Below are 21999 nucleotides of genomic sequence, written 5' to 3'. Positions count from 1 at the left end.
AGTTGGAAAACGGATGGAGGGCGTGGATATACAACACACATTAAGGTGGCCCTCACTTATCCTGGCCTGACCGAACTTGGTCAGGTCGTGACCTAGCTGAATCCGTGCGCCGATTCACTGGTGCACTAGCTGGACCAAACCGTTATATGCACCCTGGCCAAAAAATCAGGCCTGTCCATCTATTGCTGATGATTGCATGCCATGTGCATAAAGAAAGAAAAAAAAAAAAACTGACCAACCGTTCAAAAATTAGAATAAATAGATGCGCGGCCCATCCGGTGAGCAGTCCGCCTAAATATTCAGGCCTCCAAGTTTAGAGAGCAGAAGCACCGCGCAAACGGCCTTAATCTTTCACGCGTGTGCAACGTCTAACTGTATTTTTACCTGTTTCAAGTTCCATTTGGGGAGTATTTGATACTCTCATAGAGTACGACTCTTCATACACATGCACTCAGAATTGTACACGTCGCATGGGACAACTTCAATTATAGATTGTGAAGCCCATTGGCGCGTGGCATTCCAAAATTAGATTGATCGAACAATCCAACCTCCGAATTGTGGACGTTTTGTGGAAAATGTTGGATATCTTTTATTATTAGCCGTCCAATAAATGTACATAATCCGATAATCAGAAAATCAAATAAGCACAAATTTTGGTTAAACTTACACCTTCAAATGGGATCCACAAATTGGACAGTTTAACTTGAATAATTTATATGCCATGTTTGCAATTTTTAAGTGCCTGCGTATCATAATCACTATTGCAGAGTACTGGAGTGTTTCGCCATTAGGGAGGGAAGGTTTCGAAGGACCTTAAAACCCTTCATTTTCAAAAACCGAAAAAAAAAAACCAATTCAAAACCCTAAACCCATCTCTCTCCTCCTCCAAATTCCCTTGAAATTCTCACCATTTTCTTCTGTAATTCCTTTGACCGCTCCTTCGAGCATCCATGGCTGATCTCCCGATCCTCAAATTCGAAGAGAAAATCGTTGAAACCGTGGAGAAGAACCCTGTCGTCGTCGTAATCGGAGAAACCGGTTCAGGAAAGAGTACCCAGCTGTCTCAGATCCTCCACAGGAGTGGCTACACCAAATCCGGTATCATTGCTGTCACTCAACCCCGCCGAGTTGCCGCTGTCTCCGTTGCAAGGTATTTTTCGATGAAGTTCTCATTTTCTTTCCTTTTGTTTCTTAGATGTCAGATTTTGTATCTGTCATCTGCGATCACGTGTATTTTGATCCTCTCTCGCTCTCCTATAAATCCGATGAATTGAAATGAATTGAAAAACAGCACAATTAATTTCTCTCTCTCTCTCTCTCTCTCTCTCTATAAGACTGTGGTGTGAGTTTGTCACATGTTTATTAAATGATGACAATTCGCCTGTTGTACATGGCGGTACATAAACATCAATCCAGATTGTCCAAATCATGTGCCCTGTTATGGGTGGAGTATAGCTTGAAAATTGCAGTTTTTGTCCCATCTGTAAGTCCAATTTGTGGCCATTAATAAATGGTTAAAAAATTAGTGGTCTATTATTCAAATTCACCTGGTGAAACCAGTAGTCAGATTGATAAGATGTCTCATTAGTTTGATTTTTGGGCTGTGATCCGTTTGCAATGAGGCCATGATTTGAACTCTCTGGACGGAATGGCGTGCATGCCCCGTGTACGTTGGGTGATTTACTGTCATTTAATAAACAGTGACAAACTCAACACATGGTCTCGCAAATTTTTGTTTTTGTTTTGAGGAAGTAGAAGTATTCATTCTGATTCTGACATGTAATTTTGAACTTGCAAGTCGCTATAAGTTAAAAAAAGACTTATATGGATTTCGTTTTTGATGAATGATATAATCCTCAACACGAGGATATGCACAGTAAACTTGAGCTTTCAATTTTTACAAGTGGGGCCCATCAATGTTTTAAAGTCAAGACATGATCCTGACCCAATCTGTGCCCAGTTGTCCAAATTAGTACAACTTCCGGTTCAAGTGATCCACCTTCTAATTTCGACAAGGCATCATAAATTAAAAAAATATATCAAACAAAGGTTTGATCCGTTGACATGGGCTCTTGGATTAGACCACTGCCCAACCCAGGTGATTGGATTGGTTGAACTGGGCGGTTTGAATGGTTTGCTTCCCAAAAAGTGTTTCTAGTGACACAATCCATTTGGTTGGTTGGCTGGTCCAATCTGCCCAGCCTTTCATTTCAGTCCAGGTTTTTAAACACTAGCACCCATCGTTTTACGACCTGGGCTGAACTGTGGCAGGACCATGCCCCAAACATCTCCCAAATTGGAAGATCCTAGCCCTTAAAATTTCTAGTCTGTAAATAGACAAATGAGAAGAGAAATACAACAACGGTCCAATTTCAAATGAGAAAGTCCCTAGGTTGGTGGCTCGGATTAGTCATTTGGATGCCTGTAATTTTTTTTGGTTGTAAACACATTACACCTGAAAAGAATTCCAGGTGTAATCGGTTTACATGCTATTCCGTTTGACTTTTAAGTGGTATCTGTTTATAGGTAAACAGATTGTGTGTTTGGCTAGCTTGTAAAGTGTTTACAATGAATAAAGTAGGTATACATACCAGAGAGCTTGGGCGGTGAACCTTCCAAAATCTGCAAAAATCACTTAAGAAAGACTTGATTTTTTTTAAGGGTCCTAAGAGGACATTAAAGCATGCACACACTAAATGGATTGGATGTCTTCCACCCAGCACAGTGGGCCCCAAATGCAATCTAGAAGTTTTTAATGGTGGACGTCCCATCCTTCCCTTGTGTGGTCCATTTGATAATAGACGAGTTGTTTTTTTAGGGCCACATGGGAGCATCAAGGGAAGTACATGATGTATAGATTGGATGTACCATACACATTATGGTGGGCCCCACATATTCATGAGTGTATATTAACCATTGTGTTCTAACATGTATAATGCCTTTTTAGCTGTAAAGACTTTACCTGTAATCTGAAACATGGTTTTTTACTAGGTTTTAGATTACAGCTAAAAGCTGTAATCTGTTTACAGCCTGTAAAGCCTTTACAGGCAAATACATGCATCCAAACGGCCCCTGTAATCAGATTACTTGTAATCCCTTTACAACTTAAGGACTTTACAGGCATCCAAATGGAAATTTGGGGAATGGTCCATCCATGATGGATTTTATGAGACTACTATCTGGATCTCTTGAGTATGGATTTTACATGCACAAACTAAAAATTTGAGTATGTTGTGCATATCCTCGTGCTGAGGTTCATTTAAGTCTTTACATTTCAATTCACGATGGCTAAGTTTTGATTTCCTTTGACTTTCCTAATCTATGCAGTTACAATTTGTGATGCAACTAATCAAGACTTTAGCATTGGTCATTTGGTCTGATGGTCAATATACTAAAATTCGTGTTAAGGAAATGTACTACGCCAAATAGTTTGAGGAGAGCCCTCCACATCAGCTTGATACAATACCATAGAATCCATAGATCATGCTGTATGTGAACACATCTTCAGTCTTACCCGTCCTTGTCAATGTAATTGAACAAAACGGGAGAGGGAGTGGTTTGGGTGTAGGACAATGAAGCAGCATGGTCCTCATGTTATAAAGGGAGTGTCTAGAAAACAAAAGAGCAAAAACACAAGCAACTAGGAAGGGGGAGAGGATGACCTGACAACCAGCGACCCTCATATCGATCTCTCATTTGCAAGGGAATTGGTATCACATTTGCCTCGAATAGAAAGGATACAATTAGATTTAGGTGATTGGCTAGCTTTCTGACGTTAGAGTAGATATAAGCGAACTTCACAACCTTGATTCTGAAGAAGATGTGCAATTGCAAGGATCACTGGTGGTACCTTTGCTACATAAAGTGCCAAATTATGAGCTATCTAAGATTCTTGACCCCTGGCAAGAGAGAATTTCCCCAGCTATTTTGTACCAGCTTTACAAAATCTTGCGATTGCTTGGCAAGTATTCAATAACCAAGAACATTTGCCTACATGGCATGAAACCTCCTTCACCCAGTCTTGGGACCAGCTCACGCGTCATCATGAGGCAGAGTTTTGAATAATTTGAAATGTGCATTTTTTGTTCGAAGAGTATATATAATGACCTATTACTGACTATTGTTTTGTAGAAATAAAAAATCTCTCGATTTAGAATTGTGATAATTACAGATATTAAAAGGTTTGTTGAAGTATAGTTGTTCTTATTACTAGAGAGGAGCTTTTAGGTCCTAATCCAAAAGTCTCCATGTGACATCAACCCTCCTTTACCTTGTGACTAGCTGGCACATCGCCACTAGGCAGACTTTTTGAATAATTTAAAATGTATATTTGCAATTATGAGAGAAGACATTATAACCTATTTAATGTTTATTTTTTTCCTTTTTGTTTTTGTAAAAATTAAGATTGTCACGAGTTAGAATTTGTGAGTAGAGATATTAAGAGACTTGTTGAATGGAGATGGTCTTATTACTAGAGACGAACTTTTAGGTTTTGAGCCACAACACATGTATATTATGCTAAGCGTCCAAGCTCATACACGTGGGGAGTGGGGACCACGGTTGGATGATTCACACCATTTATTTGGTAGGGCGCAATGGAGATGGCCGATGCCTGAAAAATGTCACAGACCGGAAGATTGTAGCAACACAATCTTTTACCTTTTTCTACTGAATGTGGATCATCAAAAATCTCACAGACCGGAAGGTTGTAGCAATCCAATCTTTTGCCTTTTCCCACTGAATGATGATCAATCCTTTACTTTTTTGTTAACCATCCATATTTAGGAAACCTATAGAAGGGTTGGGCTTTGGACCTTCCAATTTGGGAGGTTTTAAGTTATTCCTCCATCCATGGTGGGATCATCAGATCAATGGTCTAGATATTAGCATGGTCCAAACATACTCCACTTTGGTGTCAAGAGAGAAGTAGCCACAACATCACAACATCCATCCAATTCATTTATAACTAAAACGATTGTACATTTGGGTGGTCCTAAACTTCAAGAAGAGTGCCTCTAATCATGTTTCTAGGTTCCAATGCATTTAGTTCAGAAAAGATTCCATGCCCTTTCTCTTTAAGACCTTCATTTTTTTTTAATTTCCTTCATAGGAAGTATAGATTAATGGACCGTTGATGAATTTTTCTATACCTGATATGATCTGACTCACTTTTCTTAGTGAGTGCGATATTACAAGTTACTGTTTTTGAAATGATTAGTTTGTGTTGGGAAAGCTAGACTTGTTAGTTGGGTATTTTGATTCTTCCTAGTCAATGCTCATTAATTTATTGATGAAATACTTTTCTGATCAATGTTTGTTAGACTAATTATAATAAAGTAGTTAATGGTTACCTCATTTCCAATTAGTGATGCTCCTACTTTGCAACCATGCTTCCACTTTTGCTATTCAAACATTGACAATATGCAGCCTTTTGAAGCATACTCTTTCTTGCTCATATATCAAATCCACTGCTGCTCATGTACAGATTGTATCTAGTCTCTTAGGGGTCCTGATGTAGGACACATGATTTAATGCTAGCATGCAACGTGGAGATTATGAAAGAGTCTATAAAGTAATTCAATTACAAAAGATGCTAACCCACCAAGCAATTAAGAGTAAACAATAAGAAATAAAAATTTGATTTAACCTAAATCACATGCCCGCATGCTAAGAAATCACATAAATCAAATAAAACTAGGCTCGATGGAAGGATAAAACTTTCAATTTAGCATAGACACGTTTTACACTCAAGGGACATATTCGTAGGATTTATGATTAGAGTTAGGAAGGGGAAAATATGAAATTTGAAAAATTAGGGTTCATAGGAATTGATGATTTTGGAATTAGGGTTTTTAGAAATAGAGGAAAATAAGAAATTGCAAATCTAGGGTTTAAAAGGTTGTAATGGAAGGGAAAAGAGGAAGATAAGATAAAAAGAAGAAGAATACCTTTCGAAGAAGAGAAAGATGAATGATGTACCTTGGGTAATCCACCACCAAACAAGCTTCTACCATTCCACAATTTAAGTGGAAGGGATGGTTTCTAAAAAAATCCTAGAAAATAAGGAGGAAAATTCTTTCATACAAGAGAGCTTTTTCTTTCCTTCTTAAATCTCCACTAGGGTTGAAACTCCACCCTCCCTGTGCTTTTATAATTAAAAATTTAGAATAAAAAAATTCATCATAATTACAACTATGCCACTCACTTAAGTAAAGTGGCCTATAATCTAATATAAGAAAACCAAAACATTTATTATCAATCTCAACAATCAAGCAACTCCTAAAAATAACAAAAAACATAAAGAAAGCAAGATCAAATTACAAGGGGCCCATATCTGAAAGATCTGTTGGCCCGATGGCCTGATCGACAAGATCCAATGGTTGGATCGATACGAAATAGAAATCCTATGACTAAAATGATCTCCTAAGCAACCCACATGCATCATCCCGAGGTGGGTTTTCCTGATGCACGTCCAATGCATGTGGGGTTTTCAAAATGCCCCGGTGGGCCCCCATTTGAAACTCGTCTCCCATCCACAAAGAAAGCTGTGCTGATGTGGGTGGTTATCTCCGTCTTTGGTACACTCGAGTAGGTCCTTTGATGTCCCCATTAGGTCTTGTATGAGTTAACAAGTTAATATTTGTTCTTGTGCTTTAGGAATTGAGGCCATCTATGGCATGTGACAATTTAATTGGACTCCATAGAGATCTTGAAAGATAATTAGGGCATGTTTGTATGCAACCTCTGCGAAAGGGCGTCCTTGGTGAAGCAGTTCTCCTGCAATTTTGTCAGTCAACTCTTTGAAAACCAATTTGATTGGTTTGTGGTGAGTGGGCATTTTAGTACTTGTTTTGACCAATAGGGGATCAAAACGCCGTTGTGAATGTGCATCCAAATGCACTTTGTGAAGTGGTGTTTGGCTCAAAACATCATTTAGGCATGAAACACCTGTGTAGAGTGTGCTTCCAAACGGGCCTTTAGACTTGTTTGGTTCTCTTCAACTTTCCCATCTTTATTAGGAGACTGGTGTTTCACTGATTCCTTTGCTTCTTTTGGCACCTTCCTCTAGTCTTTCTGCATTTTTGTGTTATTGTCTTTTCACTTTCTTCTTCTTCTCTATCTTTTGTACTTATTTTGTTTTCCTAAGTTAGTCTATGTACTTTAAAAAACGCTAAAAGATGTTAATCATAATTCTTTTCATTAGATCTCTTTGGGGTTTTAGCATCCAGGGCCTCAAACTGCCTGCTTTTCTCTTCTAAGAACACTGGTTTTGTTCCAAGGAAGACACAAAATGTAATGGTTGACTTTATTGAATTCAGCATCTATTGAAGTCAGTATCTATGCATTCACACATGCCATGGAAACTGCTTGCAGAAAATAAGATCCCTCTTTTCTTGCACGATATGCAGCATATTGAGATTAAACCATAGTTCTAAAACTCGCTGAGTTGACACCAAACTTGACCGAGTCAACTCGAATGCGAGAGATTTTGAGCCAAGTCTTTAGGAAACTCGATCTTGAGACTGACTTGGCCCAGACTCGTGAAGACTTGTTGAGTTGAAAACGGTATTTTAGAAAAAAGTGATAATGTGCAGGGAAGAGGAGTCAAACTCATGACCTCTACAAGAGTGGCAACATCCCCACCACTTGGCTACATAGTAGGTTGTTGTTAATTCTCTTATTTCACAATACTCATGCCAAACTATTTATAAGTACAAGTATAATAATTTATAATTATTAAATATCAAGTCAAGTTGGGTCGAGTCTTCGAGTTGACCCAACCTGAGCAAAAAGTTGAGTTTTCAGGTTTAAACTAATATACATATTTATTTTGTGGTATTATTATTATATTGTTCACATGCTGTGGGAGCATATATTCTACTATGCAGAGTATGTGGTGAAAAAACTGAGGTCTACATGTGGAACTTTTATTATTATTATTATTATAAATTTTCTCTCTTGTTTTTGTGCACAGGCGGGTTGCACATGAACTTGGGGTTCAGCTTGGAGAGGAAGTGGGCTATGCCATTCGATTTGAAGATCGGACTTCAGATAAAACTATTATTAAGTAATGCTATATTTATTAGACTGAGCCATTGAAGCATGTCACCATTTTTTGTCTTTACTTTCTTTTATTTTTAGGAACTTTTTAGGTCTAACCTGCCATTATGAAAAATGCCCAGATACCTTACTGATGGGTGTCTACTTCGTGAGAGCCTCTCTAATCCAGAGCTAAATCAATATTCAGTAATTATATTGGATGAAGCTCATGAGAGAAGTCTAAACACGTAAGATTTTTTTAGCTTGTATCCTTGATATACTACAAATGTCATATTATCATTCCTGTTTACTTCCTCATATTTTTGGGCAATGCATGTCAAAGGCATTCACACTTGCAATTGTGTTCATGCAACATTTTGTTCATCTTTGTTTTCGCAATGCATATCTTATAATGCAATTTTTTTTTTCTTTAACTGATATTCTGATAATATGAAATGCCATTGCCATTATAATTATAGGAAAATATCCTGTCTAATCGTATGTACTGTTGGTGTTCTATCCACAATTTATACAGGTCACTGAGATGATTCATGGCCAGTTTCACATTAGTTTTGAAGGATTTTTAAAAGCCTTCTACTCTCCACCTTTCTTGTCTAGATACCAAGGATTCCATGCCAAACAATGGGAAAAGGAAAACGATGAGCTGATATAAAAAAAGAAAAAAAAAATGGAAAGAGATGAGAAACGAAAAAGAAAAAAAAGAAAAAGGGTTTTCCTTTGGAAAATGCCTAAATCCTCGCTTTCCAGCTTTCATAGGTTGCCCTGTAGTTGCACATCATTCTAGCAATTTGCGCTCAAATTGCGCACCATTTTAGTAGGTCGTGCTCCAATCGTGCACTAGCATAGATTCACAGTAAAAGCTAGGTTGTGCACACTACCCAAGGGTAGCACGATACCACTTTCTATAGAAGACCAACTACGACTCACGAACCCTGCTTGCAGGTAGTGTGAGGGCAGTTCCATGGAGGGCATGAGATGTTTGGCCAAATCGTCATTTGAGCGGGAAATAACTGCCTAACCACCTTTTGATTGGGAAATAACTGCCTAACAACTTTGTTGGCGGGAAATAATTGTTTAACAACCTTTTGGAGGAAAACCAAGACCCCTAAAGGCTATAAATACCCCATTTTGTTATTGTTTGGCCATTCTATGATCCCAACACAAGCTCTCTCCTTTCAAGCATTGTTCAAGAACTTGTCTGAGAACGCTCTTGCATCCTCTTCATCAAGTGTGATTAAGACAAGGTGAGCACGGAGGAGTCTAAGGACTCACCCTCTCAGCAGTGGCGCCTCGCACTCACTGTTTGAGCTTTCCAGATAGGACCTGCACATCTTCTCTGGGGCGCCATCAGTGGCCTTGTGCTCACTGATAGTGTAGTCCCCAAAAGAGTCGTGCATAGTGTTGTCACATGTGATCGCACATGCGCATAGGCATGGCTAGATCGCATATACCATGATGGCATTTGTGATCAGCATGCATATGCGATCACATATGCATGCATGCAAATGTCTATTCTATTGCAAATCTGACCGTTGACACATTATTTTACATTCCTACTTCCTAGTTCCAACGTCATAATCTCCCTCTTACATTCCCACTTCAAAGTTCTAAGTTCCAACTTCCAAGCTTAAATCCTAATCTCTACAAGATTCAAGGAAGATCAATCAAGAAGGGAAGTTTCTCTCTCTTGGAAGATCAATCAAGATTCAAGGAAGATCAACCAAGCACTCTCATTCTACATTTCTCTCTCTTTCTCTTACATCCTATTTCTCTTCTTCATCCATTCATTCTAAATCTCTTCATTCATTCATTCTATTTATCTTTATTCATTCGTTCTGTAGGTTCTAGAATTTATGATTCTACATACACACAATCTTCATTCTACATTCTGTTTGTCTCTCTTACATTCTATTTCTCATCATTGATGCATTTTATTTCCCTTCATTCATTCTAATGTATAGATTGTAGAATCTACATACATACATTCTACATTCATTCTCTCTCACACTCTCTTCAAGACGATAATTTTCTACATACATTCTACATCTCTCTCTCTCTCTCTCTCTCTCTCTCTCTCCCCCTCATTTTTATTTTAAGTGCAGGCTATAGCCTATAAGCTACAACCTAAAAGTTATAACTACAAGACTCAATACTCAAGAGTGAAGAAAGTCTCAAGACAAGAATTTAGATTCAAACTCGTGTTGTGTACTTCTGTAATTGTGTAACTCTCTCCCTCCCTCCCTCTCTCTCTCTTCCACAACTAGAAGTGTAACTCCCTCTTTTTTTTTTTTTTCCCTCTTTTCTTCTCTTCTACAACTGTGAGTGTGTGTAACTCTCTCTCTCTCTCTCTCTCTCTCTCTCTCTCTCTCTCTCTCTCTCTCTGTTCTCTAGTCTACAACTACAACTCTACAATGTAAGTGTGTAAGTAACTTTGTCCCTCCTACTTATTCTCTAATCATTACAACTTACCCGGTTGGAAGTACGGGCATTATTGTAGTGCTACTGAAAAGACCCACATAATGTGCGACGTATGCAAGTTTGCAAGTGCTAGTGGCATTGCATGGCACAAGCAATACCTTGCACATACACCGGGATAAAATGTAAGAGCATATCCCAATATTACTCCAGAAATCCAATTTTTTCAAAGGGAAGTCATGGAGTACATGGATAAACAAACAAGAAAGCGATAGTGCTGTACTTCGAGAGGAATTTATAGAACGAGAAGCATATGAGAATATAGATGTAGTTGATGTAGATGAACCTAGCTCCACCCTCCTACGTCGACAAGGCAGTCTAGACCACCAGCCTTAAAAAGAGCTTGTGGGCATGGGCCCATGGATAGACTCTAGACCACACCTCGAGGATCTACTCGACCAAAAGGGTCGAGGCAAAATGTCCACTTAAACCAACATCAGAAAACTGATACAAACAAAAAGATAAAAAAACACGATTCTATGTATCACTAGGTGGTTGTGCCAAGTCGGTGTTACTTTCAACACTATTAAGTTGAAAAGCTTCAAGGTTATGGTGGAGGCAATATGTCAATTTAGACCTAGCATGTTGTCAAATAGCATATGCGATCCTGTATATGCCATCGCACAATCGCATATGCGGTTGCATATTTTTTTTTATTTTCGCATTTTTTCAAAAAATTAAAAAAATCAGAAAAAATTCAAAAAAAAAAATCAGAAAAATCAAAATAAATTATTATATGTCATTCGGACATGAAATACATTTAATTTAAGTAAAAAAAAATAAAACCAACCAATTACATACATATGAATATGATAATGATACATCATACATATACAATTTACAAATTACAATATAGTTAACTTCTTAAATCTTAACAATTAACATTTTAGTTACATTTAACAATAACAAATATGAAATATCCATATTCAACATTCAACACTACATGTACATGATAGTTGATACAATACATAATATATCAAGTTATCAACAATCAACAACATCAACATCAACACACTTAGACTTATGAGACAAACATTAAACAAAATTAAGAAGTTATGTATTTATTATTTATCTAATCAATAATCATTAATTATATACATTGATCTAGCATCCATTGTGACACATCACCACCAGGTCCACCACCACCACCACCACCATCATTCGAGTCATCTCCTTCTTCCACATACACCTTCTTCTTCCATTTCTTCATCATCAGTACGTACTAATACTTCATCAACATCCAATGGTGGATGATCTTCAATTTGATCATCATTATCACCTTCTCCTTCTTCAATCTCCTCGATCTCATCGAGTTGACGGCTACTATTCTCCCCCCGGCTCCCCCTGTCCTTCGCCTTTGAGTGGTACTACTACTACCTTCACCAGGTGTCGATCCATATGCGGCATCTTCAACTTGTGCCCATGTCAGATCCTCTCCAGCAAATACCGGGTCCTCCGTCTCTACGAGCCACTCGTTATCTGCATCCAACTCATCTAAGCAGACAGGGTCAAAGAAGCCGGGCTTTTCTTTCCTACTTTGGAGTCGTTCTCGCAATTTTTGATTGTATTGAACGAAAACCAAGTCGTTGAGCTTTTTTGGCTCAAGACGATTCCTTTTCTTAGTATGAATCTGTAAGAAAGGAAGTGCATTTGGCGTTAGCTATTTAGGTAATTAATTTAGTTTAGGCCACTAAAAAATTAAAGTTTACAAAAAAACAAAACAATTACTAAACGGTGTAAACTTACTGCCTCGAACGTGCTCCAATTGCGTTCGCAACCACTGGCAGAACACATGAGTCCAAGAATCTTCATAGCCAGCTTCTTTAAAGTTGGATCTTTCCTGTTCGGGTCCACCCATAGGCAGCCCACCAGTCGGCTGAGAAAAACAGTTTAAGTATAGGTTAGAGTCTTAGTCTCTTAGAGACACTTTGTAGAAAAACTTTTTGTAAGAGTTCAGTACATAGTTGACAGTACACTAACATTAATTCATAGAAGTATTTACTGGGTAATTTCATTGTCCAATGTCTTATTACGATATCCCTTGAGAATATCCATTCACTTTTTGTGCAGAAGTCTAGCAAAGTTGAGATCTTGTCCTGTTTTCCTCTATCTGGAATCATTTTTTCCAAGACATCAATAAATCCAACCATATGCATAGTTAGTGCTTCTGCTGGATCAGCAGAAGCGAATAAACAGGCTGGGTTAAGGATGTAAGCAGCCGAATACAATGAAGATGCCATTTGGCTGCCCCATCTTTTATCTATAATATCCAAAATTGGCCTGTAATCACGGTCTTTATAGTTAAAATGGTCCATGATCTTATTTTTCGCCCTCTCCATCGTATCATATATGTAGCCCATTGTGGGCTTCTCATCCCCGTCCACCAATCGCAACACAGTGACTAAGGGCTCGGATGATTTTAGCACCTTTACCACTTGAGTCCAAAAACTTTGAGAAAGAATTGTTTGTTGAACCCGTTTCCCTTCAACCTTCTTTGACTAAGGCCCACTTGTAAAATCAGCCGACACTACAAAGCTTCTAAGTTTTGATTTCTTTGCATGTAGCCTTTGTAGTGTTAAAAAGGCTGTAGCGAAACGGGTGACTGCTGGACGTAGCAAGTTACCCCCAATGTGTTTTCTCATTCGACTGAGAAGAAGGGTGTGTTTGTACATAAAGACCGTGATTCTTCTAGCCCTTGCAATCACATTTATGAATAACCTACTTATATCTTCTAACATAAGATCAATACAATGGGCCGCACAGGGGGTCCAAAATAAATGTCGCCTTTTCTTCATAAGAAGACGACAGGCCATTACATACGATGTTGAGTTATCTGTAATTACTTGTACAACGTAGTCCTCACCTATTTCTTCAACTACACTATCTAATAAGTTAAACAAATATTCTCCTGTGTGTGAATGGCTTGACGCATCCACTGACTTCAACAATATTGCCCCAGTTGGACAATTTACCAAAAAGTTAACGAGAGACCGACCGGATCTATCGGTCCATCCATCGGCCATTAGTGAACAACCATATATTTTCCATGATTTCCTATATTCAGCTATGAAGGATTGTGTATATTCAACTTCAGTTTTTAGGCATGTCTCCCTCATTTCATGATATGAAGGAGGTTTAAGCTCAGGTCCAAATTGACCTATAACCTCAATCATTACTTTGAAGCTTTTCGATTTAACGGCGTTGAAAGCAACGCCGGTTTGGTAAAACCACTTAGCAATATATTGAATTGTGGTTTTTCTATCTTTTTGTTTATACCGGTTCTCTAAAATTGATTGAGCCAACCCTTTCCCTCTACCCCTTTGGTCGACCACATCCTCAGGGTGTGGTCTACACCATCTATCTATGGGTTCATGCCCTCGGGCTCTTTTCGATGGTTGTACTTGTGGTCTAGGCCGGCCTATCGAAGTAGGGGGAGTGGGACTAGCTTCATCTACATTAATAACATTTATATCTTCATATGCATTTTGTTTCATATATTCCTCCTGATGTAAGGCACTATCGCATTTCTTTCTTGATTGCTTTTCCATATACTCCACGATCTCCCTTCGGATTTCTGGAGTAATTTTGTCGCATGCTTTTGCATTTGACCCTGGTAAATGTGCAAGGTGTTGCTTGTGCCTTGCAATGCCACCGGAACTCACAAACCCACATAACTCACATATTATGTGTCTTTTCGGTAGCACTACGGTAGTGCCCATACTTTCAACCCGGGTCATTTGACTTGGACTTCAAAGAGGAAGATTGGGAAGAAGACATTATGATGGGGGATGGTGGTGTGTGTATTAGTACTAAAAAATAACTAGCTAGCTACTAATTAGAAACTAGAAAGTAAACTACAAATAAAAAGAAAACTAAAGTAAGAGACTAAGAAGAAGAACTAAGAAGTAAGAAAGAAGTAGATCTAAGAGAGTAAGTAAGAGTAAAGAGTAAAGAGCCTAAAGAGATGGGACTTGTGGGGAGAGAGAGAGAGAGAGAGAGAGAGAGAGAGAGAGAGAGAGAGAGAGAGATTACACTTACACTTGTAGAAACTAGAAAGGGAGAAGAAGAGTGAGAGAGAGAGTTGAGTTACACACTTAAATTTGTAGAAAGGGAGAAGAAGAGGGAAAAGAAAATGAGAAAGAGAGAGTTGAGTTACACTTGTAGAAAGAGAAGGGAAGAGAGAGAGAGAGAGAGAGAGAGAGAGAGAGAGAGAGAGAGAGAGATTTACACAAATAAAAGTAAAATTACAAATGTAACAAATCTAAAAGAGGTTCCCAACTTCCAACTTTCAACTTCCAAATTCGACTATAAGTTGTCTACTTGTCTTTTCTTCACCTTTGCCCCTTCACTTGAGTATTGATCTTGAAATCTTGTTGTAACTTGTAAGTTGTAACTTGTAAGATGTAACTTGTAAGTTGTAACTTCAAACTTGTAAGTTGTTAGTTGTAAGTTGTAACAACTAACAACTAAGTGACTAACAAGTAACAATTAACAAAGTAACAAATCAATTAACAAACAAAAAATATAAAAAAAAAGGTAGAAAGAAGTTGTTAGAAACTTAGAATTAGAAACTTAGAACTTAGAAAACTTAGTGGATGGAGATTGGAGAGGACTAGAGGAGTGAGGACTCTCTTGACTCTTGAATCTTGATTCTTGAATATGGATGTAATGGTATGATGTATCATGTATCATGGATCTTGGATTCTTGATTCTTGATTCTTGAAAGTTGAAAGAAAAGAAAAGAAATATGGAAATGGAATATGGATGGAGAGGAGTGGATGTAGAATGTAGATTGTAAAGTGCTTAGAAGTTAGAATGGGAAATATGTAAGAGAGGATGTAGTAAGAGAAATAGAGAATAGACAGAGAGTTTGAGCTTTTTTTGCATGTAGGAATGCTTAGAATGTATATTTATAGAATAAAAATCCGGATTAAAAAAAAAGGTCAGAAATCTGACCGTTGGCCATTATACGATCGCATATGTTGGCACATGTGGCATATACGATCGCATATGCCACCGCCGCATATGCGATCAGCCCACATATATGCGCATATGCGATCGCATATTTGCGACCGCACATGACAACACTGGACCTAGGCTTAAACGTCTTTCATATCACGAAGTGAGGGAAACATGCCTCAAAACCGAAGTTGATTATACACAATCTTTCATAGTCGAATGCAAGGAATCGTAGAAAAATTATGGTTGTACGCTCATGACCGACGGATGGACCGATAAATCCGGTTAGACTCTAATAAACTTTTTGGTGAATTGTTCAGCTGAGACAATGTTCTTGAAGTTTGTGTATGCATCGAGGCATCCTTATATGGCAGATTATTTGTTTGAATTACTAAGTGTAGTTGGGGAAGCAGGAGAGGAATACATTGTCTAGGTAATCACAGACAACGCAGTCTCGTATGTAGTCACTGGTTGTCTTCTTATGGCGAAAAGACGCCATTTATTTTAGACCCCTTGTACGGCTCATTGTGTTGATTTTATGCTAGAAGGCATAGTTAGGTTATATTTAAAAGTGATTGCAAACGCTATATTTAAAAGTGATTGTAATTGTAAGGGCTAGAAGAATCACAATCTTTTTGTACAAACATACCATTCTTCTCCATCAAATGAGAAAACACATTGGGTGTAACTTGCTATGTCCAACAGTCACCGTTCCGTTACAACCTTCTTAACACTACAGATTACATTAAAAAAATCTGAACTTAGAAGCTTTGTAGTGTCAGTCGCTAGGAGCCTTGGACAAATGGGCCTTGGTCAAAGAAGACTGAAGGGAAGCGAGTTCAACAAACCATCTTTTTGTAAGTTTTTTTGATAGAAGTGATAAAGGCACTAAAAATGTCTGAATCCTTGGTCACTGTGTTGAAATTGGTGGATGAAGATGAGAAGCTGCCACTAATGGGTTACATATATGATGCAATAGAGATGGCGAGAAATAAAATTATGGATCATTTTAACAATAGGGAGCATGATTATAAGCTCATTTTAGATGTTATAAATAGAAGATGTAGCAACCAAATGTCATCTTCATTGTATTCGACTGCTTATATCCTTAATCTAGCTTGTTTATTCATTTACCCCGATCCGGTAAAATCACAGATGATGCATATTGTTGGATTTCTTGACGTGTTGGAAAGAATGATTTTAGATAAATAATAACAAGACAAGATCTCAACTCTAATGAACATCTATATGAAGAGTGATGGCATATTCTTAAGAGATATAGTCATCAAGCATAGGATAATGAAATTGCAAAGTATGAATGTCTAAGACTCTTACAAATAGTTTTTTTTTATTTTTTTATTTATTATTATTTTTTTTTATAATAATCTAATATTTAAAATTTAACCTACTTAAACTATTTTTCTCAGCTGACTGATGGGTTGCCTATAGAGCGGACCTAAACAGTAAGGATCAAACTGTAAAGAAGCTAGTTATGAGGATTCTTGGACTCAGGTGTTCTGCTAGCAGTTGCGAGCGCAACTGGAGCACATTCGAGGTTGTAGGTTTGGAAAACGTTATAGTTAAGGAGTTAAAAGTTATAAATTATAAATAAGTTCAACTTTAAGTAAGCTAATGCACTTTCTTTCATGCAGATTCACACCAAGGAAAGGAATTATCTTGAACAAAATAAGCTCAATGACTTGGTTTTTGTCCAATACAATCAGAAGTTGCGAGAATGATTCCAGGCTAGGCGAGAAAAGCTTGGTTTCTATAACCCTATTTGCTTAAATGAGCTGGATGCAGATAATGAGTGGCTCGTAGCGGCGGAGGACTCGGTCTTTGCTGGCAAGGAGTTGACATGGGCCTACGTTGAAGATGCTACATTTGGATCGACCCCTAAAGAAGGTACTTGCTTTTTTGGGGGGAGGGGGGACCAATAGCAGTTAGCCGGTGGAAGAGATTGAGGAGATGGAAGAAGGAGATGATTAAGTTTTAAATCAACCATTGAATGTTGATGAACTACTAGTGCGTACATATGATGAATAAACAGAAGAAGATGAAGTATAAGTGGATGAAGGAGATGACTCTGATGATGGCGATGGTGGTGATCAAATGCCACAATGGCAATTGGATCAATGTATATAGTATTAGACATTTAGAGTATTAGTATTATTTTGTTAGTAGTGTATAAACATTAAGATGTAACTTATAAATTGTATTTGTACAATAAATATATTATTGATTGTTTTGTTAACTATATTGTTGAATGTTGATGTACTTCATTCATTGTTTAATTGATTTTATTTCTCACAAACGAATTTTATAATGTAAAATTGCTCAATTGGTTATATATTAACTTAGGCAAGTTTTCTCTTAAGTTCTTATATATATATATATTTCAAAAATTTCCCTTATTTTTTGTTTTGTTTTGTTTTGTTTTTTTTCCCTTCAATTTTTTAAATAAAAATATGCAGTCGCATATGCGATTGTGTGATCGCATATGCCCATCACACACAATCACATAGCGATTGGACAACATTGGTTGTGCACCCTTCTTGGGGCACCGGTAGTGCCTCGTGCTCACTGGTTGTGTTGTCCAAAGGTGGTTTCATGCCAAACCTCTGAGCTTGCTCTTTCTGGTCTTAGATTACATCCTCTGATGCTAAGGCATTGAGGGTTCACACTAGCATTGTTGTCAAATGCGATTGCATATGCACATATATGTGAAGAGATCGCATATGCCATGAGCGATTGCATGCCATTATATGTAAGCATTATGCGAACGCATAATTCCCAATGGTTAGAAATATGACTGTTGAAACTTAGTTTTTTGTATTTTTACAATTTCAGTAACTTTTGCCTATAAATAGGCACTCAAATCCCCCCATTTTCATTGTTCTCTACTCTAAAGCGTACAATCTCTCACTCTCTCTCTTACTCTAATCTCTTTGCAAGACTACTACTCTTTCAAGTTTCAAGACTTCAAGTTTCTCATTCTCTATCATATTTACTTTTCATTTCCCATCCAAGATCAATATTCAAGAATACCATCAAGTTTGAACTTCGAATTTATAGTTGAAAGTTGAAGTGTTCAAAGATTAAGATTCAAGAATACCATCATTCAAGATCATTTCATTTCTTCTTCGGTTCTTCCCATTTCTTTTATAGTTTCATTTCTTGTTCAATCCATTTAGTAATCTTCATTTATTCTTGTTCTTTTCCATTTATTTTTCATTCATTCATTTATTCATTCTCATCTCTCTTACTCTCTCTCTCTCTCTCTCTCTCTCTCTCTCTCTCTCACATTCTCTCATTCATTCTCTATTTTTCTCTCTCACATTTACTCGTTCAATCTTTCTTTTTCTTTCTCTTACATTCTCTCATTCATTCTCTCTTTCTTACATTCTCTCTCACATTCTCATGCTCTTATTCATTCTTTCTTACTTCCTTTTTCAAGTTTGATATATATATATATATATATATTGGTTTCAAGACTCAAGAGAGGAGTCAAGTTACAACTCGCAAGTTATAAGTTAGTTGTAATTAAACATCATTGCTGCAAGCTACAAGTGTACAAGCAAGCCTATAAAGTACAAACTACAAGTTATACGTTAGAACTTACAACTTACAAGTACAAGCGTACAAGACTACAAGAACAATATAGTTTAAGGTTTAAGAACCAAGATTCAAGAAAATTAGAACTCTTCTCTCTCTATCTCTCTCTCTCTCTCTCTCTCTCTCTCTCCCTACAAGTGTAAGTGTATTTTACTCTCTCTCTCTCTCTCTCATCTCTACAAGTGTAAGTGTAACTCTCTCTAGTCTCTACAAGTGTACAAGATTATGTTTTCTTCTTCCTAATATTCTTCTTTGAAATCAAAGTCGAATGACCAAGATTAGAAGTACAAGCACTGTCGTAGTGCTACAAAAAAGACTCACATAGTGTGTGAGCTATTTGGGTTTGTAAGTGCTGGTGGCATTGCACATCATAAGCAATACCTTACACACACGTTGGGATCAAATGCAAGAGCATGTCCTAACATTACTTAGGAAATCTAAAAGGAAATCATGCAGTACATGAACAAACAATCAAGAAAAAAATACGATAGTGTTGTACTTCGAGAAGAGTATATGGAATAAGAAGTAAGAAGCATATGAGAATTTTATATATATATATATATATATATATATATATATATAGTAATGCTCAGACACAACTAGTTGGACATTGCATTTTCGTCCAGCTAGCTATGCATTTAATAAGAAAATTTCCTCTTTTTTATAATACATATGCTTGCATGGAGGGATTTTAGAATGCCTTTCATAGTAATGTAAAGTGACACGTGTCAAAGATCTAGGCCATTCATCAGTTAAGACTTATTAAAGAGAAATTATGTACCAAAAACTAAGAAACTACACTTGTAAGGAAAGTACAAGTGAAAGTACGTATGCACATTAAATCTGGATCGTTGGACTGTTTTATTAACAAGCAACACTTTTTCTAAGTATTTGACATGATTGATGATAATATCATCAAATTCCTTTTTGCCCCTGGCATGTTGACGTGTAATCTATCTAACGCGTGGATCTGATTTTGAGTTGGATGGTCCAAATCTATAATAGCATACAGCCCATCCTACATGTACTCTCCCTTCACACATGTCTCCTCTTCCCAAATATTAGTATAAAGTTTGCATGACCTTCCCAAGGGTAATGGGGCATTGCTCTCGCAGATCGAGAAGGAAAGAATTCATGAGGAGTAGATCTATCCCGTCCATCATGTGGGCCACCTCATGTTTGGACAAGGGCTTAAAACTAAGGTAGATTCAACACTCGATTGGGCTACACCATGGTAAATAGTTAAGATAGAAATTCCCACCATTAAAATCAATAAAATTGTGTTTAGCCTACTGGCTTATATATATGGTTGTTGTGGTGTTTTACAAAAAGTAATGCTTGTAATGGACCAACCTATTAGACAGGTTGGATGTCATATCTACATAAAAGGTTGGATGATGCGTGCTGGCTGGACATTAAACGGTAGTCCAACTTAGACTTTTATAGGGAAAAAGAATTTCAGCGGATGCTCTATCTTAATTTTTTATGGGGCTCACCTTGATGTGAATGTGTGATCCACTCCAACCATTAGATGTGTAATCTTATTTCTGGTACAAAACCTAAAAATCAAGCCCACCTGTGATTCAGGTGGACCGCACCGAGGAAAATAGTTGGAATTGAGACGTCCACCCTTGATTTTTACAGGGCCCACCATAGAGATTTTATGAAATCCACTCCAATCAATAGATGCCACACTAAAACTTAGGTGTAGGGCCCAAAATTCAAGTCCATCTACCTTTCAAATAGGCCACACAACCGTAAAGAGTTTGGAGGGTGAGCTTTTCTTTATCAACTATTTCCAGCTGCGTGGTCCACCTGAAACAAGGATGGACCTGCTTTTTGAACCTTAGGTGTAAGGTGAGGTCACCCACCTGATGTTCGGAGTAGATTTAAAATTAACACCATGGTGGGCTGACCTGAACTGGCCACTCTTTTCCAAAGTTAGTTTAAATCACTTCTCTACCAGCATTACGAGGATTAATTACCAAAATAATGCCACTTCTCTTTTCTGCCAAGCATTATGAGCATTAATTATCATCTTAAATTACGCCAAGCGGTAGTGTGTTGGGAACAGCTGAACATGTACCACATGGACTCTCGTATCTGATTTTCTATGGGCCCACTCTAACATGTATGTGAGATTCGCTTCGACCATTATTTGTATAATCCAGTTATAGACACAGAGCCAAGAAATTAGGCTAACCCGTGATTCAAATGGGCCACACCAATGGAGGAGGGAGACATCCACCCTCGATTTTTATAGGGCCCATCATAACGAAACTGTGAAATCCATTCCATCCATTAGATGTCACACCAAAACTAAGCCAGGGTTCCAAAAATCAGGTCCGTACATGATTCATGTGAGCCACACCAAAGGAAATAGTTTAGTGGGTGAACCTTTCCATGTGCAATGCTTCCAATCGTGTGGTTGACTTGAACTAAGGATGGGGATGAAATTTGAGACCTTGATCTAATATGGGGTGACATAATCAATGGTTGGGGTTGATTTTACATTAACACAATGATGGGGCCCACCCAAGCCGTGGCCCTTATCCATGCCATAATGAAATTAGTATGCGGTGGAAGCTTTTCTCATTAATTAAGAGGGATTGCTTTCATTAAATGCATGGATAGTTGGATGAAAATGTAATGTCCAACTAGTTGTGTGTGAGCATTATATATATATATATATATATATAATGCGGACGAACTTAGTCCTACCTCCCACGTAGATCGGGTGATCTAGACCACCGACCGCCAAAAGAGTTCGTGAGCATGGGCCTATAGATGGGTGGCGTAGACCACTTCTCAATGATGTGGTCGAGCAAAGGAGTAAGGGCAAATGACCTGCACAAATCACTATGGAATACCGTTACAAGTAAAAAGATA

General features: G+C 37.7%; 2 protein-coding genes across 3 annotated transcripts in view; one reads left to right on the top strand and one right to left on the bottom strand.

The window, feature by feature from the left end:
• Positions 1 to 802: 802 nt before the first annotated feature.
• LOC131246305 (probable pre-mRNA-splicing factor ATP-dependent RNA helicase DEAH4) overlaps positions 803 to 21999 on the top strand; it is a 120544-nt gene continuing 99347 nt past the window's right edge. The window contains exons 1-3 of one of the 2 annotated variants that reach the window (XM_058246277.1): positions 803 to 1150; positions 7976 to 8068; positions 8184 to 8288. In XM_058246277.1, the coding sequence (XP_058102260.1) occupies positions 951 to 1150; positions 7976 to 8068; positions 8184 to 8288 (398 nt within the window). In that variant the 5' untranslated portion in view covers positions 803 to 950. The remainder of the gene's footprint in view (positions 1151 to 7975; positions 8069 to 8183; positions 8289 to 21999) is intronic. The other variant, XM_058246276.1, reaches the window with a different exon arrangement.
• LOC131246307 (uncharacterized) lies at positions 11658 to 12381 on the bottom strand. The gene is made up of 2 exons (XM_058246278.1): positions 12283 to 12381; positions 11658 to 12166 (listed from the first exon to the last, which is right to left on the bottom strand). The coding sequence occupies exons 1-2, from the start codon at positions 12346 to 12348 to the stop codon at positions 11759 to 11761; spliced, it is 474 nt and encodes a 157-aa protein (XP_058102261.1). The 5' UTR covers positions 12349 to 12381; the 3' UTR covers positions 11658 to 11758.

This window comes from Magnolia sinica, chromosome 5 (genome assembly GCF_029962835.1).
Source record: "Magnolia sinica isolate HGM2019 chromosome 5, MsV1, whole genome shotgun sequence".
Lineage (NCBI taxonomy): Eukaryota > Viridiplantae > Streptophyta > Magnoliopsida > Magnoliales > Magnoliaceae > Magnolia > Magnolia sinica.
This window is presented reverse-complemented; position numbering and strand designations above follow the sequence as displayed.

Bases quoted from the DNA above. Each gene is read 5' to 3' on its own strand.
- LOC131246307 (XM_058246278.1), bottom strand. From the start codon at position 12,348: ATGAAGATTCTTGGACTCATGTGTTCTGCCAGTGGTTGCGAACGCAAT. The intron at 12,167-12,282 runs GTAAGTTTACAC...CCTTTCTTACAG, and splicing joins ATTGGAGCACGTTCGAGGCA to ATTCATACTAAGAAAAGGAA.